This window comes from Perca fluviatilis, chromosome 8, assembly GCF_010015445.1.
Source record: "Perca fluviatilis chromosome 8, GENO_Pfluv_1.0, whole genome shotgun sequence".
Taxonomy (NCBI): Eukaryota; Metazoa; Chordata; class Actinopteri; order Perciformes; family Percidae; genus Perca; species Perca fluviatilis.
In genome coordinates, this window is record NC_053119.1 from 15015811 (window position 1) to 15042547 (window position 26737).

The following is a 26737-nucleotide window of genomic DNA, read 5'->3' on the forward strand; positions in this document are numbered from 1 at the left end:
TAGCTAATTCCCTAAACGGGGTCTTTGGGAATCAACAACACTGAGCAGTGTTGGGTGGAGAGATGTTCTCTCTTTTTTTTGCCTGACAAATGAGGAAAAACAGGGGAAGAAAAGACTTCACTCACAGCTATCCTTCTGGGACTGGAAACTGAATGAGACAGAGACAAGAACCGGTGACATCACGCGCGCACTGCACACCTGAACTTTTCTGCATGCGTGTCTTTTTTCTCTCTCTCTCTCTCTCTCTCTCTCTGTCTAATTAGAAATAACAAGCATCTTGAGCAATCATAGTCATAATCATCAAACTCTTCGCCTTTGTGATCATTGAGTGAAAGTATTTTGTAGATATGGCCCCAGGGGGGATTCTAACTGTGTGACTGCAGAGAAGTGACGCCCTGCCTGCATCCAGATGTTTCATGTTTCCCCCGCGCGCTCTCTTTGGAAAAGGTCTGCTCGCAGAGGAAACAGGGACATCCTACAGTTCAAGGTCCATGTCACCAGATTGAGGTTAAAAAGACGACAAACACTATGTCTTTTGCATAAAGTGGTTGGATTTGAATCCAGGCTTCCCATTGTTTTCCGTCTGGAGAATGGAGAGCAACAAACTGAGGACGCTCATGCTGCTGGAGATACATTTGCTCTGGGTCTTTGCGCTGTCTGTGCAGGGGCACTCCAGTCCACAGCACGAGAATGGTGAGTTCACAAAAGTGTGCTCACTAGAAGGCTAACTCGTTGTTTAGTTTACATTTTTATAGTTTTGTTTATTTTGATTTTTTGATTTGATAGTAGTATAGGCCTCTTGTAAACAACAGATACTTTACTTAAAAGTAGCAATACTACAGAGTGAAAGTATAGCCTACTTAAGAAGTAAAAATAAGATTCCAGCAAAAGTAGGCTGTAAGTAAACATCTTTGCAAGTTTCCAGCAAAAGTAGGCTGTAAGTAAACATCTTTGCAGAACAGAGTGTTACATAATATAATATAGTAGGCGATTTAATTGTTATTACAGATTAGTTATGTGCAAGCAACATTTTAACATTTTTAACAATGCATCAATTTTTTAAAGATGGTCATATGTTTTTAATTAAAATGTTTCTTTGAAAAGTAACTATAGCCTAACTCAGATAAATTTAGTAAACAGTGCAAGATTTCCCTCTGTAATTTAGTGGCGTAGAAGAAGACGGTAGCCTAGCCTTTGGAAATACTCAAATACAAGAAGGCTACTCAGCATTAATTTTATTTAAGTACTTATCTTGTGTACATGTACTTACCTGCTTTCCACCACTGATGGACTCTTTACATTTATCCCATAAACAAAACTTTCTAACAGTGTAAGCTTTTAGCAGTGAAGAGCTATCTCCAGATTTAATAAGAGGCAGAGAGATCAGACTGACTGTGCCATGCGGTCCTGTTGGTGTTGTGTTTGAGGTCAGTTAGGCAGCCATGTGTGACCAGCTGATGAATGGCTTCATTCTGATTCCCTCTCACACAGACTCAAACTCCTCACAACCCAGAAACCGCAGTGTCATCCTCCATTAGACAGAGGAGGACCTCATGCACTATGTGTATGATGTTGATGTATACATGTTTGTCACAAGTCTGTTTTATCTCTTTCCTAGTGATCGACCTTCTGGCAGCTCTAAACATGTCCCACCACATAAGCGGTGTGGCCAGACTGCAGAGTCCCAGCAGTGTCATATACAAAATACGTCCCAGAGCAACCTACCTGACTCTTCCTCATGAATATTCCCACTTCTTGTACTCCAACCTTCAGGGTAGCATGGGGGTGCATCTGGTGGGGCATCAGGCATCGGGCTCCAGTGCCACTCTTTTTTCTTTCTCCTCTGAGTCCTCACCCGTTCTCCAAATGATCTCTTCCACCCTCGATAACACTCTGCGTTTGGACTATCAGGTTGGAGGAGGAGCTCAGGGCCTTGCCAGCGTTCGCTTCCCCAGGAGAAACCCTTTCTCCGGGGAGGAGTGGGTACAGCTGGCTGTGAGCCTGGAGACTAACAGGCTGGCATTTTTTGTAGACTGTCAAGAAGCTGTGATTATACCGTTAAAAAGTGAAGAGAGAATCAACCTGGAACTGCTTCAAAATGCTATTGTCACTCTTGCCAGCACACCAGGGAAGAAAGACAGCAAATTTAGTGTGAGTTTCTTGCACATACTGCATACTTGTACATACTTGCATACTAACAACATGAAACATCTCCTTTACTGATTGACTAAATATTTGCAGTACTCTTTTAGAGAAACAATTGCGGTTACTTAAGCTCCATTTGATGTGCATTCTGTATACAGCAACATTTAGAATGTGAGCATTTCTGTGTTTCTTTATGAATGCAGGGATATTTGAAGACAGCTGAGATTTCAATGAAAGCATATCTAAGGAGGCCATGGCTCTGTGACAATGTTACAGGTAAAGAAAGATTATCTATATCGAAACTGAGTGTAAATTATTTTCTTTGTTTGGAGGGACAAATGAAAGAAAATAATCTGAAATCTGAATCCATTTGAGCACATAAAGAAAAAAAGAATAAATATATAAGGACATTGCCAAAAAATACCCAAAGACCCCGCAAGCATACCTTTAAAAATAAAGATTTCGAAACTCACTGGAGAGCTGTGATCGATTTCCTTTTTTTTTCTGGATATGTGTATGCATGCACTCTCTGCTGTACATGTGCATCCATCAGTTTGTATCAGCATGCTGAAAAGCGGAAACTGCAGAATAGGCTGCAGCGTCATTCCCTCCTTGTTTTCTTTTGCTCCATTCTTTCTCTTCAGTACTGACCCTGATAATGTATTATATTTTAAGTACTCTGGGAGACAAGACCATTTTTGTCAATGAAGAGTTTTCCTGTCATAAACGGTTATATAAACTATGAAATAAATGATAAAAATGTATTTTGCAACTCTGTCTAGAATTCCAAACATAGATACTCCTAAAAGTAGTGGGACAACTGTGGTTTACATGCAATAGATCATATCTTTTTGCCCTCAGGCAGAAATTCCCCCAAACAGTTAGTTTATTATTCCTCAGTGTGGGTCTTCATTTTGACATCATTTTCCCAGGATGTTTGTTTAGGCTCTAAATTTGCTCTTTTATTCATTCAAGAATTATTCAGGAATCTTTTCTCCCACCAAATCCACTGTCTTCTTCCAGATGTTCTGCCTCCTTCTAAGTACGCAGATAGCCATAGCTCAGATTCTCGGACTGACAGCAGTCGAATGTTGCAGCAGGACGCATCCCCCAGTAAACCTGAAACAAGCCGCAGGCCAACGGACCAAACCAACCATTATCCCCAGGACGTCCAGAGTGACCAGCTGCAGAGAGGTGTGGTGCTGGGGCCCCCGGGATCTCCTCAAGGGGTGAAGTCTGTTTCTCAGGCACAGAAAGATGACAGGCTAAAGAAGCTGGATAAGAGGCTGGAGGAGCTGGCTCGTATGCTGGACATGGTCAAAACTCAGGTACGTATAGCACTCAGATTACATGACTTTCCATAATAACAAAGAATGTCAAGTGTTATAAAGCGTCATTGCGTTTTGTTTTTCTACAGAATGCAGACCTACAGTCTCGCGTACGGTACCTAGAGGGATGTGAGTGTGTGAGGCAGCGATGTGTGTGGGAGGGCCGTGAAGTGGAGGATGGCCAGCACTGGCAGATTGACCTCAACACTGTGTGTACATGCACATCTGGAAAGGTCACATGCCAAGCTAACATCAAAGGTAAAACTGATTCAGATTCTGACAGTTCTCATTCTCGCATTTGCTTACTCTTAATCTTTGTCAAACACATACAAAAACACACAATAAAAAAATGATTTTGGCACACTTTCAACAACATTACACTAACGCACATGAACTGGTGTTAAGTAGCTAGTTTGCAGATGACCGTCCTTCTCCCAGACCCTTGTCTGTCTAACCCCTGTCAAAATGGAGGCGTATGTGTCGTCTTGACCTCTGACCCCACTGGGTTTTACTGCTCCTGTCCCCCAAACACCAAGGGACCAGTGTGTCAGAAACAGCTGAGACAGGTATTTTTGTGCCAGGATTAGTGGAGTAGAGTATAAACAAAACAACAACAAACATGTCCATGTTGGTGTCGAACTAGTCTGTCCATGATGTGAAAATGTCTGTCAGTTCCAGCCTTTTTTAGCCATGCTAGCAGCAATGTCCAGGGGTGACGATGTCAGTCCACTTCAGTCCAAATATCTTAACAACTAGGACGACTGAATGGATTCCCATAAAAATCTGCTTCAGCTGTACTTTTTGTTTAAAAAACATGCTAACCTAAGATGGAGAACATGGTGAACATTATACCAAAACAAGCATGTTAGCATTGTCATTGTGAGCATGTTGACACATAGCTGCTAGCAGGGCAGTAGATGCTATGCTACTTGTATGGCTGAGCATGTAGCCTTGTGTGCTTTCCCCAGTTTCGTCTACTGTGTTTGATTGTTTTAGTTTTTAATTATTTGATTATTGTATGTTTGGTTACCCGACAGGTCTCCACAACTTTTGAAATGCTTGAGGTGGGTCAATCACAAACCTCTGTTAAGTGTTGTGTTACTGTAGTTTTGCTATAGTTTCTTATAGCCTAGCATTTTCTTTTCAGTAATTTTGTTCTTACCGGCCTCTGTACTTTGCTAAATTTGACACAGGTAGACATTTTGGGAAATACACTTTTTTCATGAGTTAGATAAGAAGGTCAATACCAATCTCATAGTTGGTGGTAGGCATATTTTTTACATTATGGACTGAGTGAGGCTAGCTTTTTCCTTGTTTCCAATCTTGGTGCTAAGATAAGTTTAACATCGCCTTGCTGTGGCTTTATATTTGATGGACAGATGTGAGAGTGGTATCAACCCCCTCATCTAACTCTCGGCAAGAAAGTACACGACTGTTTCTCAAAATGGCATGTTATTCTTTTAATGTAACTGATCTAGTTTTTAGATCACTCTTGTGATTGTGTGTTATGTGTTCATGGTTTAGCTGTAACATTGCTTGGCCTGCTGCATTAGTTGAGCCCAATAGCAGTGCTTTGCTTTACTTTTGTCCTTTGTCAGTTCTGGCTAAGGGCATTGCAGTGGGGTTTAAGGCTGGGTAAGAGGCCCTGTGTCCCCCCTCCCTACTTCTAGGCATGTTGGGTACCCAAACCAGCGAACAACTGTGAAGAGATGCTGCCGTTTCAACGCCGCTGGGCCTTTAATCCTATCTCTGGCCTCTGTGAGGAATTCCTCTACTGCACTGGAAACAGCAGCAACAACTTCCTATCCTTTAATGCCTGTAGAGACCAGTGCATGTTGGGTGCGTGCTGCCTCCGCAAAGCAAGGCAGGGTCTTCCCACTGGCCACCAGAATTATACTCAACACAGATACAACATCTCCTCTGTGAACAAGACTTTCTGTAAATACGACCAGGATAATTTGGAGGATGAAGTGTGGTATAGCAATATAGACTTCAACCGTACTGAGCTGGAAGATCTTAAAGGAAATATTCAAAGTGTAGACTGCCGCGAGGACCCAGATTTTACTTATACCTGTGATTATCTCAATCTAATACATTGCCAAGCTTTGGTGAAGGACAAAGCTGGAGAGGCACAAATAATGAGCTTCTCTCCCGGAGTGAGGTGTTCTGACGTGAGGTGTGGTGGAGGTTGTGGCTGCTTCTTTCATCAAAAGCTGTGGAGATATGGAGAATGGTTCAGGCAAGGCTGTGAAAAGTGCACATGCACACGTAGTGGCAGAGTTAACTGTGTGTGCAGACACCTGACCCAGCGTAAAGAGATCAGAGACCTCACACTGAGAGAGAGGAGGTTGTACCAACGGGCTATCAGGAAAGTCTATGCCAGACCAGGTAAGACTGTAAATCTAAATGTTTTGGTTCCCTTGCTTTTTTAAATCCAAAGCATACCTTTGTATCATTATTATGAATTTATTTATGTCTTGTCGTGTGTGTGTGTGTGTGTGTGTGTTTGTGTTTGTGTGTGTTTGCATGTGGATTTAGCTGTGTGGAAGGGCTTTGCGCTACTGAGAGCTGAGTTCTCCCCTCTGGCTGGTAATCATGCCTTCTTCCTCCCTTGGCACCGCTACTTTCTGCGATCAGTAGAGCGTGAGCTGCAGTTAGTGTCATCATGCAAACTGGCACTTCCATATTTTGAGTGGACAGTGGACTCTGGGTCGATGAAGTTCTCAGCTGCTTGGCAGGCTGGATTGTTTGGAGGAGATGGTGAGCCTGGCTCCGGCTGCATCCCACATCACCCTTTCCAGGGCCTGACTTCCCGTTTCCACTGGTCCCCTTGTCTCAGACGGAGTTTCAACTCTTCGGTTTGTCAAACTGTGTTTGTTCATTTGACAGCCCACCTCACTGTACTCTCTATACATTGAAGTGTTTTAAGCTGTATTACTGGTATCAGGGTTTGTCTAATTGATTTCCATTGGTTTCTTTAGGTGTGGCTGCCAGATGCAGTGACTCTGCAGAGGACTCTAAACCAGGCCGACTTCCACGTGTTCTCCCAGTCCCTGCAGACCTTTTCTGGCCTCTTTAGGCTTTGGGTAGGGGGTCACATGGCTTCACCTCTAGCTGCTTACGACCCTTTATACCTGTCACATATGGCATTCATGGACAAGCTGTGGGCACAGTGGCAAGATAAACATCAGCATGGATCAAAAAGACAAACTTCTAGAGACGATCATGCTCAGAGCGACATTCTTTACCCTGCTACACAGAGATATGTGAAGATGAAGCCTTTTGAAGTTACCCCCAATGATGTACTTTCTTCCCAGCAGCAGATGTGTATTGTATATGTGCCCATAACCATTGGTGCTCCTTGTAATATGACATTACAAAAACACCCAAAAGGAAGTCCAAAATATCAGAAACACAACTTATACCGAAATAGCTTTGTTATTGGGGGCTTTGACAGCAGTGGTTTTGACCAACATGGATATGATCATAATGGCTATGACCGGAGCGGTTGGGACAGGTGGGACTACAGCAAAGATGGCTTTAACCGGGACTTCATTGATATGGATGGATATGATGTATCTGGCTTCAATCGCTATGGATTCAACCGTTCTAATTTCACCTGGTTTGGCATGCGGAGGGATGGGGTGTTTGTGAATGAGAAGAAGAAAGAGCATGAAGAGACAGATGAAAAGGAGAGTGATAAGAAGTCACACAAAGACAAGATAATGTCTGAGCTTTTCAGTGACAAAGGCTACAGTATCTATGGGTTTGATCCATTTGGTTTGGATCGCAGCGGGTATGATGCATTCGGCTTTCGAACGGATGGTTACGACAAGGACAGTTGCAACTGGTTCTTCAATGGGCCGCACTACCTGCGGTTCTACTTTCACACGCAGCAACAGTTGATGTCATCCAGTGACCGAGCTTTAAAACGCATCACCCGTACCTGCCCTCCAATCACCTCCCTGCCCCAGCACTGGGTCAAGCAGGACTGGATGACTTTTAATTCGGACAAAAGCAGTGCTCTGAATGATCAGCAGGAATGGATGGGACAAATTAAGCCAGAAAGTGATGATACTGTTACAAATGCTACTCAGAATAGGAGCAACATATGGCTTCCAATCACACCAGATCACAGGTATCAGCATTACAAAAAGAAAGTTATGATAAGTTATGATAGTCTCGCAAAGCCAGCCCACAATTTGTTGCTTGATGCTTATTGTGGTATTACACAGCTCAGTGGGTATTTGCTTGGGAGAGGCATCATTTGAAGTAGGTTGATTAATGACTAGTGTTTTCCTTACCCTAGAAATTAACATGATCCCTACATCTTACTGGACAAACACACTAATTGTGGGCGGTCAGTTTTCAGTTTCTATCTGTTAGTATCGGTTTCTCAAAACCTTTGAGGTAAAAACAAAGCTACACCTACAGCAGTGAGTTAAACAGTTGTTCTAAAGGTTTCCAGAGTCAGTGAATCACATGATCATCTAAACTTTTCCCCCAAGCTTTATCATCCAAATGCCAAGCTTTAAAAATGTCAGTAGAAATTTTTGAAACTGAAAACAAAACTTGAGATATACCAGCTGGCTTTACGAGACAATAGTCATATTATGAATAAGTTGAGTATGTTAAATCTTTTCTAAGTAGTTTTTTTTTAGCATTCAAACCAATGTTGTGTTCCCCTTTTCCTCGCAACACTGTCTGTAGGTTTTGTTTCAAGCTCCACTGGTTTAGCGGCTGTCCCCTTGGCTCTGCACCTATCAGCTGTCCTGACCTCTGCCATCAGGCCCGTTGCCAAGTGTACCCCAAGGCTGTCTGCCATATGCACAACTGTGGTTCCTGCTTCACAGAGTGGCGGGATTCAGCTACTGGAAACCTTGTAATATGCCATGGCTGGTAAACCCTGGACCCTTTCCTTTACTGGACAGAAGAATAGAGGAATAAAGTACTTGTCAGTGAGAAGAGATTGGACCATCATTTGCTACCTACATCATCTCTGTTAGCTCAGAGAAGCAGAAGGCAATTCATGATAAGGATGACCGTTGAAAGGATTGATAATGGAATGAAATAGGACAAATACGTCATTACCATAGCAAAATAGGCTGTGAAATATTGTTACCTCCAAACCAAAGATTTCTGCAGAGCTAGATACCACCAGAAGTTGACCAGAACAAGCACTCATGTTAGCTGTATGGAGCATTTTAGCATCTTTCAGCTCATTGTTTTGGCTCAACTTTCCTGTTGGTTCACTTTCACCACTCTCATCAACCTTGTTTCCAGCTGCAGCAGGCAACTGTTTTTGGCAAAGAAAAAAACTCTTAAAAAACGTTTTGCAAGCTCCCAGACAGTAGACAGACAAAGTTCAACTAACTGGTGATCATAGTGTAGGAATTAGCTGCAGAAGAGCTGGATATTTCCCTCAGACATTGGTAGAAAGCTAAAAAAGAGTGAATATTGGACTAACATTCTTCAGGCGATACAGAACTTGTTGCTGCTGGATCTGTAAATAGGCAACTGTTTGCTAAAACGTTCACCATATCAATTTCATAAGGGGATAGTTTGTCACTGTTGTGTTAACAGATTAAGTATCATCCTGGTAGTTTTACATGTTTTTTGCCAATGTATTTTTATATTACTACCATTTGTCAAAGCTAAGTTTTAGAGTACTTGGTTGTTGTGCAGTAATACATTTGTGATCAACTTCCTGGTTGGTGCATTTGAGGTGACTGTGCACAACCGCCCGTCATAATGGAGTGAAACAAACATGTGGGACTTTACTTGATGTTGGACTGGCTTTATTTTGTTTTTTAAATGGCTTCATTAAGGATTCTCTGTCTCTCTCTCCAGTAGTCCACTCTCACAGAGTAATACATACATTGTTTTGTTCTGTCCTCTCTCTCTCTTTTTTACTTTTTTTTCCTCCCTCTTCCCCCTTTTTTCTTTTTTTTTCTTTTTTCTTTTTCCAAAAAAAAAAAAAAAAAAAAAAAAAAAAAAAAAAACTCTCCCCCACTCCCCCCCCCCCAACCAACCCCCCCCCCTTCACACCCCCCCCCCCCCATAACACCAAAAAAAAAAAAAAAAAAAAAACAAAAAAAAAAAAAAAAAACAAACACACAAACTTTGATCTCATGCATGCTTGGCTTGCTAGAGGAAATGCCTGTTGGCTGATGGCACAGTAGGCAGCCTCACTAGCCTCTCTCCCACTCTGTGATTATTGCCCTCTCTCACACACAAACACATTGTCTCTGTCCTTTGGAGAGTTGTCATTAAAATAATTGTCTGTTGAAATGTCCAAGCTAAGCAAAAAAAATATTTGATGAGCTTTCTGAAAGCCTTTGATGAAACAAATTGAGCGATGTTGCTCTTCAGTGTTTGGTATGTGCTGTACTGTAAACAATTTTCTTTTTCATCTAAATAACAGCCACAGAACAGGGCAAGTTGTTAGGGCCATGATCTGATCTGTTTCTCTTACAGTAAATCTTTAATAGATAGTGTTAATAGACTTGCCGGTGGTAGTGTTTAACGGCTGGAAGCCTGCAGGCACTTGTGGTTATAGTTACGGCCCATTAAGTATAGTGTGTGTGAGAGCCAGCACATGTATTACATCAGAACCATGCTGTTCTGTCATCACTGTAGAGAGAGCAGAGCCAGATGTTCCCCAGTGACCTAGAGTAGAGAAAATGTGAAGCAAATCTGCATTGATAGACAAAGATGGACCATCTGTAAAGCTCAAACTTATTTCCACATTCCTCTTTTCTTACTTAAACTATCAGTATACACGCTAACTTTATCACTTGGGAAATGCAGACACACACCCACAAGCTCAAACATTTGTATGCATTTAAACTTCTGTCTCATCTTCAGGGTGTGAGCTGGATGGTACAGTTCATAATGTGTCCTACAGTATAGATGGCTGTCAGACATGCACGTGTAAGGTGAGTACCTTCATTGTGACACACCTACACTAACACAAACATATTTATTGAGCCTGAACAATTGCTCTGTCTTCCACTGTTCATTATTTTCTCTCACCTCTGTGTCCCTTCATTGCCAACAGGGGGGTAACAGGGAATGCTATCCCCAACCCTGCCCTTCACTGGACTGCACGCACAAGGAGACTGCACCTGGGGACTGCTGCCAGCGGTGCAGAGGTAAGAAAAATAAAATAAAAATCTTTAGTTAGTGAAAGAAAACCTAAAACAAAACATTAAAAGTGCCTCAGTAAACTACATTAAAAACTGTATTGAGATCCATCAGTATTATCAATATTACCATTTCACAGCATGCTTATATGAGCTCATCTTTGGTAGTCTCTCCTTAGTAGGTCTTTTTACACTTTCATGAATTACATTTTGGTTCAAACAAATGGAATAGTTTTCATTTGATACCCCCGTAAATTATAAGTATGTTCCCAAAAGCATAGATTGTTCTTTATATTAAAAAAAACCTTTTGGAATATATTCAAACATTGAACTGCACAGCAAGCTCTTAACCCTCATGTTGCCCTCATGTCAAATTTGACCCATTTTCAAAGTTTTCTATATCAGCAATGTGGGTTTCTTTCAACCAAATTGCCCAAAAATAACTTGGATGCATGCATGTTGTATGGAAGCCATACAACATTCTTTGCAGGTTAAAGTAATGATTACTTCCATTTTGGGTGTTTTTTAAATGGTTTTAAACAGTCTCATGACTAAACTTTTACACTGTGATTCACTCAACGTCCTCTGATCTTAACTATCAGTTAAAATAATTCATAATTTCTGCTTTTTTAAACTAAAAAAATAGGTATAATGTCATTTAAATTATGTTTGTTGACTATGAATAAAAGGAAGCGTTGGAAAAAAGTTACAAAAATGTTTTAAAAAGCGTCAAAAGAATAGAAAAAAACAAACTGGAAGAACAACAAGTTCATGGTCGACGGGACGGAAAACACAAGACTTAACACATCTTTATGCAGTCATTAAATGCTCCTATTGGTTTCGGTCAGTGAGAACCAAGACAAGAGTTGTGGCAACACAAAGTTAATATTACACAGACTTCTCTATTTTACATGTAATACAATATGTTGATAGTTTAATACTGACCAGAAAAATCTCTCTCAGACAGCAGGGGGTGCAAATGTGCTTCGAGAGTTGAGGGCTGGTATTGCTCCATTTGTCTAAGCTGACAGATAAGATTGATTTGCAGGAAAAGGGTTGAAAGATTGGTCCTGCAGAAAGAGACATTTTTCTTTCTTATGTGTTCTGGTGTTGATCTTTTAGCCACTTCACTGCCTGTAGTAATACCATAACAGTAAAGCAATCTGATGAAGATGTGTTTGCAGGCTGTATCCATTCTGGTGTCCAGTATGACCACAAAGCCAAGTGGAGGCCGGTAGAGAATCCCTGTGATGTCTGCTACTGTTTGGTGGGTCTGATACTGACTGACAATTTAACACTCCATCTTTTCAGTCACCTTCATCTTTGTTAATATCGTTCTCTCCTTTCACCAGGAGGGTCACGTTCGCTGTGAGAGGGAGCAGTGTAACACACCATGTAAATTCCCATCTGCTCCTCCACCCAATACCTGCTGTCCATCTTGTCAAGGTGGGTTTCTTCAATTCACTGAAGTGGTGTGTATGTGTGGGTTCGTTGAACTGCAGAGACAGAGTATAGTGTGTGTTTGTGTGTATTGTAGGCTGTGGTGTGAACGGTAATGACTTCCCTAATGGAGCTGTGATCCCTACTGGAGACCGTTGTCAAGAGTGCACATGTGTGGTATGTTCAATTATCATCATATTGTTTATTAAGTTTAATTTTTGTGTGTATAAATCCAGTTATCTTTATTATATCTTTCACCTCTAGAATGGAAATGTGGCTTGTTCACCCCTTCCCTGTCCTGCCTTGTCTTGTCGAAACCCAGTGCATCAGGCCGGAGACTGTTGCCCACGGTAACCAACCTGCATAACCTCATCCATATCACTTTCAAACCTGCATCTGTCCACCTTATTAATCTCTCTCTACTTTCAAGACAACTGAAACATTTCCAAAAGTTTTAAATGTTTATAGTTTATTTGTGTGTGTGTGTGTGTGTGTGTGTGTGTGTGTGTGTGTGTGTGTGTGTGTGTGTGTGTGTGTGTGTGTGTGTGTGTGTGTGTGTGTGTGTGTGTGTGTGTGTGTGTTTGTGTGTGTGTGACCTTTAGGTGTGAGCAGTGTGAATATGAGTCCAAGGTGTATGTGGATGGACAGACATTCCCCTCCAGGAGAGACCCCTGCCTCCACTGCCGCTGCTTTGTGAGTTCAGTTTTTTTATTAAGTTCATGTCACTGGACTCATGTGGCAAAGTTTCATGACCCAGGGGTTTAAAGAAATCCTGTCAACGCCTTTTGCACTTTCATAAATAAATGTGATGGGTGTGTGGGGGGGGCAGGTGCGTGATCACGGAAGGCTCGCGTCACGTGGATGCGCCGACAGTGTTGTTGCCATTACTTAGAATTCCTCATGGGGGCGACAAACATTACGCACTATAGCTTTAAGCTGCTTTTTAAACCCTGGAAATGACACAGATGCTGATATGTCTGCAATAACAGCCAATATGTTGAGGCAGATTTATTGATCTAGCTATAGTTTGTTTAGGTTTGAGCTTTGTATCTGACAGCCAGTGAATGTTAAAATTCTCTATAAGAGTGACACATTTAATACCTTCTTGTGTCTATCTGTCAAGGCCGGTGAAATGTCTTGTGAGCGTATGGATTCATCATGTCCCACCCTAAGCTGCAGTCATCCAGCTAAGCGCAAAGGAGAGTGTTGTCCCACATGCGATGGTCAGAATTTCCTCATGTACTTGTCAATTTATTGTGTCTATGGCATGCCATTTTCCTAATTTGACATTTACTGTCCATACCCAAACAAACATAGTAAGAGTTTGTATTTGTTCCCACAGAATGTGAGTATGACAGGAGGGTGTATGCTGATGGGAAAGTGTTCACCCCTGCTGGAAGTGGACCCTGCTTGCAGTGCAGGTGTAAGGCAAGTCTGTGCGGTATTTGCAATAAAGAAAGTGGTGATTCTTTGAGGATGTTTGTCCAAAACATGTTCAGTGTAATGAACAAGCGTGTATTATCTTCATTCAGTTGTTTTTTCTATCTTTGTCTCATGTTTGAAAAATGACTAATTCTTTCACTTTCTTTTAGAGCACCGTATAATTCTATACTTTTTTTAAAGCACCCGATGGCACATAATAGCTGTTATGTTTCTGTATGCTCTTATAAACTAAAACACACTGTAGTCACAATGTTGTCATACCATGTATCTGTTATAGGGTGGGAATGTCATTTGCCGTGAAGAGAAGTGCCCTCCTGTCCAGTGCTCCAACCCCATTATAGACCCACATCTATGCTGTCCAATCTGCAAAGGTAATAATGCGCTCACACACACACACACACACACACACACACACACACACAAACAGGTGCAGCTCATCAATTAATATGACAACTCCACTTTTCTCATTGTAGCGTGTGTGTTGGACGGCGTGGAATATGAGGAAGGCTCCAACTGGCAGCCTGAGGGTCGCTGCTCCATCTGCACTTGTGTGAATGGAGAAACGTTGTGTGCACACACACCCTGCCCCCCCACCGAGTGCCTGCATCCCAGCAAGATCACTGGTAAGAGTGTGTGTGACTGCCTGAGCTTTGTTTATATGCAAGTGACTGTGTAACCTCTCTTTTCTTTCCCTAGGCTCCTGTTGTGCAGTGTGTGAAAGCTGCACCTATAACCATCGTATCTACAGCAACGGCCAGAGGTTCATGACCCCTGACCACCCCTGTCACATCTGCACATGTGAGGTGAGCACGTATCCATTCACACACACACTACACAGTACTGTTTACCTTCAAACCTGCTTATACAGCCTTCCCTTCTCCTCAGCATGGCAGCGTAGAGTGTGAGAGGAGACCTTGTCCTCCACTCAACTGTTCCAACTCATACACACCACCTGGAGAGTGCTGCCCTAAATGTCCAGGTACTCAAACTCAGAAACAGACATGGTCATGAATCAGTGTATGTATGACCACTGAATTTTCTTTTAGTGTATTGTCAGTCAGCTCACTATAACTCCTGTGTTTGCATCATTCCCAGACTGCTCCTTTGAAAACCGCATATTTGTTGATGGAGAGGCTTTTCCTAACCCTGTGAGTGTGTGCGAGGAGTGTAAGTGTGTGAGCGGTCAGATTGACTGCCACCAAGCACAATGCCCTCATCCTCACTGTAATGCGCCTCGACCTGGAATGTGTTGTCAGAACAACTGCAATGGTGAGGAAATATGAATTTTATATCAGGAATACAAATAAATGTAACAAATTAATGTACACAACATTCCTCTGCATTAGGCTGCAGCTATGCTGGGAAAGAGTATCCCAATGGACAGGAGTTCCCCCATCCTACTGACACATGCAGGACATGCAGCTGCATAGTAAGAATAATGATGATCACAGCATGACTCGCCCTGCTGTGTTGATCACCTGTCGTCTTCTTGAAGCAGGTTTTTACTTCACTCTGTGTTTGTTGTAGAATGGGAATGTCCAGTGTCTGATGAAGAGGTGTCCACCGCTCCCGTGCTCCAACCCAAATGTGCTGCCTGGAGACTGCTGCCCCCAGTGTCCTGGTAAGGATGTGCACAAGATAAAAAAGTTCAGAAGGGTGAGAAATAAAAGTTAAAGGTGGAGTGTGGTGGGAAAGACGTGAGGTAAAGATATTGCATGAGGTAAAAGGGACAAGTTATTGTAGTTTCTCTACCTAAAGGTAACCTAAAGGTTAGAGAAGCGAGCTTGTGACCGGGAGGTCGTCGATTCAATCCCCAGACCAACAGGATAAAATCTGGGTGGGGAAAGTGAAAGAGCACTGTGATTGTACTGGGCAGCTTCCAGGTATGAATGTGGAACTGTGTGAGTGTGATCAGGGCATTCCTGCAAAAGACAGGCTGCCTCTCAGTGAACCTTCCCTGAATAAATAAAGGTTAAATAACAAAAAAATAACAAAAAAATTCACTGTCCGCTACTCCTTCTGTAGTTGATGTAATGTTGATTTGTGAGATCATCTACTGTTGAGTTTGTTTCTAGGCTTTTTTTTTTTTTTTAAAACATTCTTTTTTTTTTTTTCCTCCTTTTCCCCTCCCCCCCTCCCCCCCTTTTTTTTTTTAAAACACCCCCACCCACCACACCCCCCTTTTTTCCCTTCCCCTCCCCTACTGACAGCTGTCGATCATGTACCTGCACCAATGGGACAGTTCACTGTCAGCGCAATCCCTGCTCTTTTGCTCCATGTTCTCACCCCATCACACAGCAGTGCTGCCGGACCTGCGAAGGTACAATTTCTTAGTCCTGCCAATATGTTGCAACAAAAGACCTCAGCAAGTTTGACGCAGTTGTTCAGTCACATAAGAAACTGCACTTTTTCTAGTTTAATCATGTTTTCTATTTGTCGCATTTCCCTTGCAGGCTGTCTATATGAGGGTCGTGAGCGAGCTAATGGGGAGACATGGGATGACGCATCAGATCCATGTGCAGTATGTGCTTGCCGTGAGGGCTCCGTCCGGTGTGAGAGGAAGCGCTGTCCACCGTCCAACTGTAACCACCCTGTCCAGAGACAGTGCTGCATGTCCTGTGATAGTGAGTGATCGAAAAAGCTAACAGCAAATGTCCCAGAAGATGATCCACAGACATTTCTGTCGACAGTTTTCATTGGGAACTATTTTCCCAAGGTTGTTACAAAATTATCTTACGCTCCAGTTTTCTACTTGCAGGCTGCCTGTTTCATGGTAAGGAATACCCTGATGGCACTGAGTTTGGTGATGACAAAGACCCGTGTGGCGTATGTTACTGTTACGGAGGCGAAGTCATCTGCACCAAAATACCCTGTTATGGAGAGTGCAGCCACCCATACAAACCACCCGGACAATGCTGTGGAGAATGTGAACGTATGTAAACTCAAAATCGAACTCAAATCCTCGTTGAGGATCATTGATTTTAAATTGTGTTTGTTCATCATTCACATGATTACAAAATGACAAAATAAACCTGTCCTTATTTGATAGGCTGTTTCTATAATAGCGCAGTCCTCGCAAATGGGCAGTCAATCCCTGATCCAGGAAACCTCTGCTCTGAATGTACCTGCCAGGTAGCATCAACACACACACATTTACTTACACATTTCTGCTGGATAATCTCTTTAGACAACATCTGCTTATTCTCATGCTTATTCTCTTACAGAGTGGTTCGGTGCGATGTATGAAAAAGTCGTGTCCAGCAGCTCGCTGTCCTCACCCGGTCACCAATCCGTGTGGCTGCCCTGTCTGTGATGGTAACCAGGTTTTAACATATCACAGTTCATGTTATGTAGAGTAAGTAAATAACTGGTGTTTCACTGGTGTGTGTAGGTTGTCAATTCCAAGGTGTGACCTATGTTGACGGACAGATCCTTCCAGGAGGAGAGGGAGGGTGCCAGGACTGCACGTGCTCAGTGAGAGGGAGAAGGGCTGCATTTAGTTTGGGGACCTGCTGAACCCTCACAGCTACTGTATTAATTATCTTTTTTTCCACAGAGAGGTGAAGTGGTGTGTGCACACAGAAGATGCCCTGCTGTGTCATGTCCACACCCAGCTCTGGATGGCTGTGCATGTGGAGTGTGTGACGGATGCAACTTTAATGGACGAGGCTGTTTCAACGGAGAACGATTTCCACACCCTACAGACCACTGCCAGCTCTGCTCTTGTCTGGTACTACCACGCACGTTTAAAAAAAAAATCTGTATCAGATTTATAAATTTAAACCTAAAAACCATCAGTTAACTGGAAGCAAGGTGGTCTACCTTTGCAAAAGATGACCAACATGTTACACATTAACATTGTATTAAAGGAATAGTTCAACAGTAATCTCTGAAAAGTTTGTAGTTTGCTTCTTCACGGAGAATGACAGCTGTAATTTGATATACAGCAGTTACAATGGATTCCGGTGGCGACCCGTCGTGTATGATCACATGTGATCATATAAACACGGCAATTGCACCACTTAACTTTTCAGTATGTTACAAAAATCATTGCTATAGAAATTGTACTTCTGTTGGCACTTTGGAGCTGCAAGGAGGTAACGTAAGTAATGTTTTTGTGAGTGTTTGAAACAAGCTAGTTACAATTTTTGTGGTGTAGTATTCCTTTAATCCCATCACCCTGACCTTGTACTTAATTTTATTTATTGTACATGGAGCGTGAATAAACCTCGCTACCGCTCCATCATCTAATTATTTATCTTCAGTATGTAAAGGAAGTAGTGTCAACTTCAATATGTGTGTGTGTGTGTGTGTGTGTGTGTGTGTGTGTGTGTGCGCGCGCATGTGTGTGTGTGTGTGTGTGTGTGTGTGTTTCTGTGTATAGAACGGTGGTGTGGTGTGTACGCATGTTTCTTGTCCAAGTGTTGCCTGTGTGCATCCAGTGACCCCTGCTGGGGAGTGCTGCCCTGTCTGCACAGGGATTTGTCTTCATCGGGGCAACGAGTATCAGTCCGGCTCCTCCTTCACTTCTCCCTCTGATCCCTGCTCGTCATGCTCCTGTCTGGTCAGTCTGACAATTCCTACCGAATGAAAAAGAAATGATCTGACCATGCATTTGATCCAAATTAAAATTGTCCGATTAATTCCATCCCTTCTCTTTTTCTGTTTCTAACATGTCCCTTCATCCCCTCCTCTGATCAGAATGAGGTGGTGAACTGTCAGAAGAGACCTTGTCCAGTCCGGTGCTCCCACCCGGTCCCTTCAGACACCTGCTGCCCCGTCTGTGACTCCTGTCTGTATGAGGGTTTTGTCCAGTCTCACAGTCACACTTTCTCACCCTCCTCCAACCCCTGCCAGCGCTGTACTTGTGTTAGAGGCACCGTCACCTGTGTGCCCCTGGTCTGCCCACCAACACTATGTGTCCGACCAATTACCAAGCCAGGACAGTGCTGTCCTGAGTGCACAGGTACATCCTGAATTGTTTGTGAAAAGGATATGTGAAGGCCTACATGTTTCTACCGATTCTGGTTAAGCTGTAGCAAGTTTGCAGCCTTTATATTTATTTTAAATTGACCCAGTCTCTACAATAAAAGAAGAATTATAATTTTTCAGCATGAGATGGACACATTATTGTGTGTTTTGTTTTGCTCTTTGTTTTACAGCTAAGTTGCATTAGCACATCTTCCGTGTATGGTACTTTCAAGCCTTAGTCTGTATACTGTTTGACAGAAAAAACGTCTATTTAAAAGTCTACTTTAAACAAAAACTTGTACTTTTGAAATGAATATGTACAGTTTTATAATCCACAAATTGACAGAGTTTAGGGTGTGCTTATTGTGCTGATCTTATGAGAATGAACCTGTAACTTTTGTATTCAGAAATATTTTTTACATTGTTTATTTCATTTTGAATTTAAACTTAGAAAGCACCTAAAAGTATTTATGGGAATTGAGTAAAGCCAACGCAAATTCGAGCACATGATCACAAAAAATCACACTGGGGGGAGGTGTATATGTGTGTACAACTTATACACACATAAAAAACATGAAACATGAAAACAATATCTTTCTAAAAAGACCAAATTTAGAAATCAATTTGTCTGTCTATCTCTGGTCTCAGTGTGTACGCTTGATGGACAGGAGTTCAATGACGGGCAGACATGGACCCTGAGTTCAAACCACTGCTCCACCTGCACTTGCCAGGTCTGATTCTTCCATCTCTTGTATTTTCCCTCCAAATTTGCACGTTCATTGTGTTTAAATGCTAATCCATCTGAGTCTTGCAGGCAGGTGAGGTGCAGTGTGCTTCTCCCGAATGTCCCAAGCTGCCTTGTATGCATCAGGTGACTGATCCAGGAGCCTGCTGTCCTCGCTGTAGAGGTAAATATATTGCTGGAAAAAAAGATATTATCACAGAAAGAAATAGTTTCTACCAGTGATTTTTTATTTTCCTTTTCAGGTTGTGTGTATGGAGGAGAGGAGCATACCGAGGGCAGCAGCTGGTTCGCAGACTCCACTCCCTGCATGACGTGTATGTGTGTGGACGGGGTGACCACCTGCTCTGAAGTACGCTGTCTATCTCCCTGCATCAACTTCATCAGCGTGCCCGGGGAGTGCTGCCCTGTGTGTGCTGGTAAGCAAAAGAAGGATAAGGCACAAACGTTTCATGTTTCATATCAGGATTTTCTTTTGTTTTGGGGCTTGATAATCTTATATGATTGTTTGTTGAGTAGACTGTGTATTGGATGGCAGAGTGTATGGTCCAGGTGACAGTTTCCATCCAGCCGATGACCCCTGTCAGATCTGCACTTGTGAGGTACGATGCATACACACCTGACAACTGGAAACCTGATTGTGACATTTCTATGTTTAACTTGTTAACTTATTGATCATATTGATTTTTTTTTTTGATGTATTGATTTAAGCAGTGAATCGTTAAATAGATGATTAAAATGCTTAATAAATTGTCAATCAATTTATAGAAGAATCAACTAATTGTTGAGGTTTACGCAGTAGTAATATAAATAGACGTGGAAGATCCAGAGGCGATAGTGATAGTAGTAGTTGAAATAGAAGAAGTATTATAGTGGTAGTTGTAATCCAACCTGTGTGTGTCCCAGGTGATGCCGGACGGAGAGCAACACCTAAGGTGTTACCGAAAGCAGTGTCCCAGTCTGGTCGATTGCCCTAAGAGCAACATCCTGTTCTCTGGGCCAGACTCCTGCTGTCCTGTCTGTGCACGTCAGTACTAAACCACCTTTTGTGATACACTGTGTATTATCTCTGCACCATCACTAAGATCTGTAACATGTGTGTATGTTTAGAGCCTCTAAGTAACTGCACCGCTGCACTGATTGGCAACGAGGTCTTGGCGACAGATGACCCTTGTTTTACCTGCCAGTGCCAGGTACCACAGCAACGACACTTTTCTTGCGCTCTGTTCTGCGTACAGTATGTCTGGAAAAATGTGTTAAGTGATCCGTGACTCACTCTGCAGCTAAGGAAGAGAATGACACTGACACATCTTGTTATAGCCTGTAATGGAAGCATATATAACATTTTCACAGTAGAACATATAAGTAATCTAATTAGAATATCGTCTGTCAGAAATCATATAAAATGTTAGATTTTTGCAATTTCATTGGCTTAAAAATGATGGGAAGTCTCAGAGTGAAGTGAGTTTTATTTGACATGCGGCACCTTGAGATCTAAATTGTAACTGTACTGATCAATCTACAGTCAGCTTACCATGCCATTCTGTGCAGTACAGTGATTCTGTGTTTGTGATTTAGGACCTGACATGGACCTGTTTACACCAAAACTGCCTCCCACTTACTTGTCCTCTTAATGAACAGTTTGTTTCTCCACACTCATGCTGCCCCGTGTGTAAAGGTGAGATAACACCATCTTTCTTCCTGTTTGTCTGATCGCTGTGCCTTTTTAAATTTTCAGTAAGTCTTATTGGCATTAAAACATTCATTATTGTGATGGTTCTCCTGTGTTTTATACAGATTGTGTGATCGAGGGCCAGAACAGACGCATGGCCAATGGCAGCAGCTGGACAGACAGCGATGACGACTGTGTGACATGTACCTGTAACGTGAGTCTTACAGAAATACTTACACTGCTCATCCAATGCTTCCACCAACATATAATGATTGCACAATGTACATCACTTAAGTGGACTGGTAGAATACAAATTACACCTAAATTAAACCTTATTAAAAACCTCACACCTTCACATCTAATATTTGACAATACATTTCACAAACTAGACCCAAGCAGTAGTGGTTGAAGTATTCAAACCATTTACTTAAGTAAAAGTAGCAATACCACACTATAATAAAAATACTCCATTACAAGTGAAAATCCTGCGTTCTAAATTTTACCTAAGTAAAAGAGAAGAATTATAGGCAACGAAATGTACTTAAAGAATCGAAACTAGTGAAGCATCATATTTTTATTAACTGATCAAAAATCTTTATCTGAAAAGTAATGTTGTGGAGTAAAAAGTGCAAATTTCTCTCAGAAATGGAGTAAAGTCGAAGAATAAATCAGAATAAAATGGAAATACTCAAATAAAGTACCTCAAATTTGTACTTAAGTACAGTACGTGAGAAAATGTACTTAATTACTTTCCAGCACTGTACCCAAGATTATTGATAAGTCTTTTATCTATTCAGACCCTCTACTTCTAAAGTAATCAGTTGTTTCTGTGTGTAATCCTTAGTTGGGCTATATTGAGTGCAGCATTGAAGAGTGTTTACCTGCAGCTTGTCTGAGTGGGCAGAAACAAGTGAAGATTCCAGGGAGATGCTGCTATGAATGCCAAGGTATCACAGTCATCCAATACAGTGAGCGTCCATAACTGAAGTGTTCTGCCTAACATGTTTTGTGTGTGTGTGTGTGTGTGTGTGTGTGTGTGTGTGTGTGTGTGTGTGTGTGTGTGTGTGTGTGTGTGTGTGTGTGTGTGTGTGTGTGTGTGTGTGTGTGTGTGTGTGTGTGTGTGTGTGTGTGTGTGTGTGGTGTTGTAGACTCAGAGGCGTCGTGTTTGCACCAGGGAACAGTGTATCACTCTAACGAACAGTGGGAGGTGGATGAGTGCACAAGCTGTACGTGTGTGTCTGGAGATGTACACTGTCACAGTGAACGCTGCCCTCCCCTCACCTGTGCAACAGTCAGTATAACAAACAAACACACACTCTTTCTCAGGGTTTCATCATAGTCTGAAATGTTACCGGGATGCCTCACTGTTTGAACCTTTAGTCTGTAGAGAAAGATTAAATATCTGACATTTCTTATCCATGTATACACTCTGGCTGGCTCATTTTGACACGGCAGTCTCCTGTGTGTGTGTGTGTGTGTGTGTGTGTGTGTGTGTGTGTGTGTGTGTGTGTGTGTGTGTGTGTGTGTGTGTGTGTGTGTGTGTGTGTGTGTGTGTGTGTGTGTGTGTGTGCGTGCGTGCGTGCATGCGTGCGTTCTCTCAGGATGAGATGCCAGCCATTGTCCCAGGTTTGTGTTGTCCTCATTGCCTGCCTCGTCCAGCCACCTGCATTGCTTTCGGCGACCCTCATTATCGCACCTTCGATGGCCGCATGCTGCACTTCCAGGGAGCGTGCACATACATCCTGGCACAGGACTGTGAGGGTGGAGACTTTAGGTACCCAAGCAAGTTCTGTTTAGTAGTAGACATGTTTTTTTTGTAGACTACTGCTCTTGTTTGACCTGTAAAAAAAATCATATAATTGAAACGATCTTAGGAGGAAAAACACTCTTTGATTCAACTTCTCACAACTCAATAATGAGTAATGGGGGATTTGCATGAAAACTAAATGTTCTGCCAAAAGTTTGAACAGATTTGGTTATTTCACATGAGACATTTCTGAGTTCTTCTCACTGGTTTGACATTGGCATGAGTTAGAAAAAGTTGATGCCACGTACTTACATGCACCAATCAGTATTTAGCAATATTTGAATCAAACTTTGATGGCAGCTGAGGAGTTGTTTACTTATGTTGCAAGGCCGCTGATGAAGCAAATTAGCAGAGTTTCTGAGTGTTTCATTTTATTAATAATAACTGAACTTTAATGTTGATTGTTATATATTTTGTTATGTAAATAGTAATGTATATTTAATATTAGGGAGAAACACTTTGGATTTTAAAACCAACTTTTCAGTAGCCACAAAAAGGCCACTAAGCCAAAAGATTTGGGAGCTACTGTCCTAACACACCCTTTGCCGACAAAATTATCTAGAATCAGTAGTAGCCAAATGGATTGTATGTGTATGTGTCAGTTTGCAAAAACATCCACTTTTCAAGATACTTTGCTTTTAAAACCTGCTGTAGAAAAGACTTGCAACAACTTTGGAATTCAAGTCCTTCACAACGTAAAAAAAAATGGCAATAAAAGAAAACAACAATCAACATCACGTTTCACATGCCCTTTCAATAATTTTTTTTTAGAAAATGTTAATACTCAATGACTCCTTTTTGTTTGTACAGTATTCATGCCACTAACGATGATCGTGGGCGTAAAGGAGTGTCCTGGACTAAAGAGGTGACTGTGTTTATAGGAGACGTCACAGTGCAGCTACTCCAGGACTGGGTTGTGAAGGTTTGTGTGTACAAATACTGCAAATGATTTTCGTACACTCATATTTTTGTTATGCACCCACTGAGCCATTTATGTACTCCTCAGGTGAATGAGGAGGTTGTGACTTTGCCGTTCCTCAGAGAACCGTACATCTATGTAGAACGACAAACTAACACCATCTTACTCAACACTAACATCGGGCTGAAGGTACAGTCTTTTTATTACTCATCGTCTTTGTGAATTACGTATGATTGGAAACAGTTTGGACACCAAATTCTCTCACACACTTATACACCCACTGGTACACCTCTAGGTACTGTGGAGTGGGCGTTCACATTTGGAAGTGAGTGTGCCAGGCTCCTATAAGGGCCATACGTGTGGCCTCTGTGGAAACTTCAACAACTACTACCAGGATGACCTCCGAATGCCCAGCGGACAACTCAGCCTATCCGAGTCTGACTTTGGCAACAGCTGGAGGGTAAAATACTGTATATATAAAGAAGAAATTGAGAGACAGAATAAAATACATAAAGTGAGAAACAAGTCTGTCAACTGCACAAAATCAAAGAACTGTTTGTCATTCTAGGTCACAAATGGTAGCCACTCCCTCTCATCCTGTCGCCCCGGTGAGGATGTCGACCCCTGTAAAGACGCAGGCTACCAGGCCAAGAAGGGGGCTAACGCTCGCTGTAAGCTCCTGAAGTCTGCTGTCTTTAAGCCCTGCCATCGTGTGGTGCCTCCTGAACCGTGGTACGGAGCCTGTGTTTACGATCTCTGTGCATGCGGGGCCAACACTGATGAGTGTCTGTGTGACACACTGGAGGCCTACGCCAGTCAGTGCAGAGAGGCTGGAGTTATCCTGCAATGGAGGAGCTCATCCCTGTGTGGTGAGTAAAACCCACATTTAAGGGTCCCGATAACATTTTTTTATTTATTTTTTTATTATGAAGATTTTAAAGATTTTATTTTTTGGAGATTTTATGGCCTGTTATTGACAGGTACAGCTTAAAGACAGGAAAGAGTAGAGAGGGGGTGGACGAAACGCAGCAAAGGGCTATGGGTCGGATTCAAACCCGCTGCCGCTGCAAAGGACTCAGCCTATATGGGGCGCACACTCTACTATAACATATACAATAACATATTTTCTTACTTACCAGCTTTTTATTATGAGCATTATGAGTATTGCATGTGGGAAATAATCAGCATCACTCAATAGTTAACTTTATAGTGAGCAGTAAATTGAGATTCCATACACTTTTTGGATAATCACTGACAGACATAGAGATCATTTTGGCATATGTAAAATATCACGCATTGCATTGTGAGATTGTTAGCAGAAAGTAGTGTATGTGCCCTGGACAACTTTTTTTGTTTAATTTGTAGGGCACTTTATATTACATAAATTGCATAGAAATATAGTGCACTATATAGTAAATAAGGAGTGATTTCACATACAGACTCTGAGTTTTCCAGTGTTAAACTCTACAAAATCTCAAAAATATTTAATTATGATGTTTTTTTCCTCAAAACTAACTTTTGATTGTTGCCTATTTTGTCAGGAATATATAATGTTATCAGGAAAAGCATTAGATTTGTAAACAAGTTTTCAGGGGCTTTAAACACAGATTGTGAAATGATAAGAAAGATATGGTGTCATAACTGAGAATTATACTGAACTACATTTCAAAATGACCATATTATACCTATAAGCATGTGCAGTAAAATAATAGTCATAATAATAACTATGTTTTTATTTCTAGATCTCAAAATGCACTTTGTGCCTCATGATCAGACTCACCAAAGTCCACCTGCTCCTATTGTTAACTGCTCAGTGATTTTTTACAGTGCTACAAGAAAGCCATACACAACAATTTAGCCTCAAATGAAAATGAAAAGAGTTTTCTCTTGAAAAAGTTATTATATTGTTGAGACCTGCTAATTCCCACTGGTCACCCTTGACGCCATAGTGGTCACAGTGTTCTTAGTCTAATTTTTTTTTCTCTGTTGCTGTCTTCCACAGCTGTGGGATGTCCAGTGGAGAGGGGCTTTGTGTTTGACGAGTGCGGACCTCTGTGCCCCGTAACCTGCTTTAACGTTGACGTACCGCTGGGGGTTATAGAGAGCCACTGCTTCAAGCCCTGTGTCCCAGGCTGCCAGTGTCCTGCTGGTCTGGTTCTACACAACAACTACTGCATACAGCCAGAAAAGTGCCCCAAGATCATTCATGAAAATCCCCTATAAGTCTTGGACTGTTCACTTTCAAGTGGACACTTACCTGTATGCACACACATGCACTGCCCCCTCTAATAATCTCCAATCCACTCAAAGACTGCATAAGCCTTAATTTACTGTATGTTTGAAGTTAGCAATAGAAAGAAAACAGATGAACCTCCATGAGCTGTGGATTTAACATATTGACAGAAGTGAAATACTGCATTTTAGTGTTTTTATCAACATTGTTATATGTAGCACTGACTATTTATACTACACAAAGGGTTTTGTCGATATTGGTATTGTCTTTAACTATTTTGTTTTACACATTTATGATATTGTCCATAGCCTTTGGAGTATTGTGCCAGTATTATTTACTACCAAAAGAGCATTTGTTTATTGTACAGGTTTATTTCAGCACTGTGCGATGTCTGACTGTAAATGCAGTAAGCCACATTATCTCAGGTACTCTTTTTTTTCGCTCTCCATTGTACAAATAAACAAAGGCTTCACTAATATTTGTGGTATTTCATTTTCTGTCATCAAGACTTGAGTATGATCGTGGCACACTTTATTTTACAGGTCTGTAATTTCTTAATCCTTTTCCAGGGAGTTTCCTAGAATGAATTATGTAATTTGGTTCCAATTACAGGCAAAAGAATGAAGACAAAGTGTTCAATTGAAAGGTTTTTTTATGTTGGTATGCAAAAATGTGAAATCATTTTTTAACATATATGAAGAATAAAGTTTCAAATAATAAACTAACTACTGTATTCTAATTTACTTTCACATATGCAACATAATATATAATTTACACACTGGGATCCATTAACTTTCACTAGTAGTTCAATGTCACAGCACATTTTTCATACAAGTGTAATGTGTCACATGGTCATGTATCACATTTCTCCCTCTGACAGATACACTGTCAC

General features: G+C 41.7%; 2 protein-coding genes across 2 annotated transcripts; both read left to right on the top strand.

The window, feature by feature from the left end:
• Positions 1-10: 10 nt before the first annotated feature.
• LOC120563818 (kielin cysteine rich BMP regulator) lies at positions 11-26323 on the top strand. The gene is made up of 46 exons (XM_039808231.1): positions 11-693; positions 1619-2151; positions 2349-2421; positions 3169-3473; positions 3563-3731; positions 10341-10411; positions 10534-10627; positions 11803-11885; positions 11971-12064; positions 12156-12235; positions 12323-12408; positions 12661-12751; positions 13182-13281; positions 13401-13486; positions 13779-13872; positions 13975-14124; positions 14198-14304; positions 14387-14480; positions 14597-14770; positions 14848-14930; positions 15029-15122; positions 15630-15821; positions 15955-16125; positions 16260-16433; positions 16551-16633; positions 16726-16816; positions 16893-16975; positions 17058-17231; positions 17886-18065; positions 18203-18467; positions 19121-19203; positions 19287-19380; positions 19460-19633; positions 19734-19816; positions 20121-20241; positions 20325-20407; positions 20793-20892; positions 21012-21100; positions 21731-21833; positions 22035-22177; positions 22488-22660; positions 23504-23615; positions 23700-23801; positions 23908-24072; positions 24181-24481; positions 25615-26323. Exons 1-46 carry the CDS (start codon positions 591-593, stop codon positions 25833-25835), a joined length of 6324 nt encoding a protein of 2107 aa, XP_039664165.1. The 5' UTR covers positions 11-590; the 3' UTR covers positions 25836-26323.
• Positions 4548-9373, top strand: LOC120563817. The gene is made up of 4 exons (XM_039808230.1): positions 4548-5861; positions 6012-6331; positions 6455-7611; positions 8184-9373. Exons 1-4 carry the CDS (start codon positions 5183-5185, stop codon positions 8374-8376), a joined length of 2349 nt encoding a protein of 782 aa, XP_039664164.1. The 5' UTR covers positions 4548-5182; the 3' UTR covers positions 8377-9373.
• Positions 26324-26737: the final 414 nt, after the last annotated feature.

Bases quoted from the DNA above. Each gene is read 5' to 3' on its own strand.
- LOC120563818 (XM_039808231.1), top strand. From the start codon at position 591: ATGGAGAGCAACAAACTGAGGACGCTCATGCTGCTGGAGATACATTTG. The intron at 3,474-3,562 runs GTACGTATAGCA...GTTTTTCTACAG, and splicing joins TGGACATGGTCAAAACTCAG to AATGCAGACCTACAGTCTCG. The intron at 24,482-25,614 runs GTGAGTAAAACC...TGTCTTCCACAG, and splicing joins GAGGAGCTCATCCCTGTGTG to CTGTGGGATGTCCAGTGGAG.
- LOC120563817 (XM_039808230.1), top strand. From the start codon at position 5,183: ATGCTGCCGTTTCAACGCCGCTGGGCCTTTAATCCTATCTCTGGCCTC. The intron at 6,332-6,454 runs GTTTGTCAAACT...TGGTTTCTTTAG, and splicing joins GACGGAGTTTCAACTCTTCG to GTGTGGCTGCCAGATGCAGT. The intron at 7,612-8,183 runs GTATCAGCATTA...CACTGTCTGTAG, and splicing joins CCAATCACACCAGATCACAG to GTTTTGTTTCAAGCTCCACT.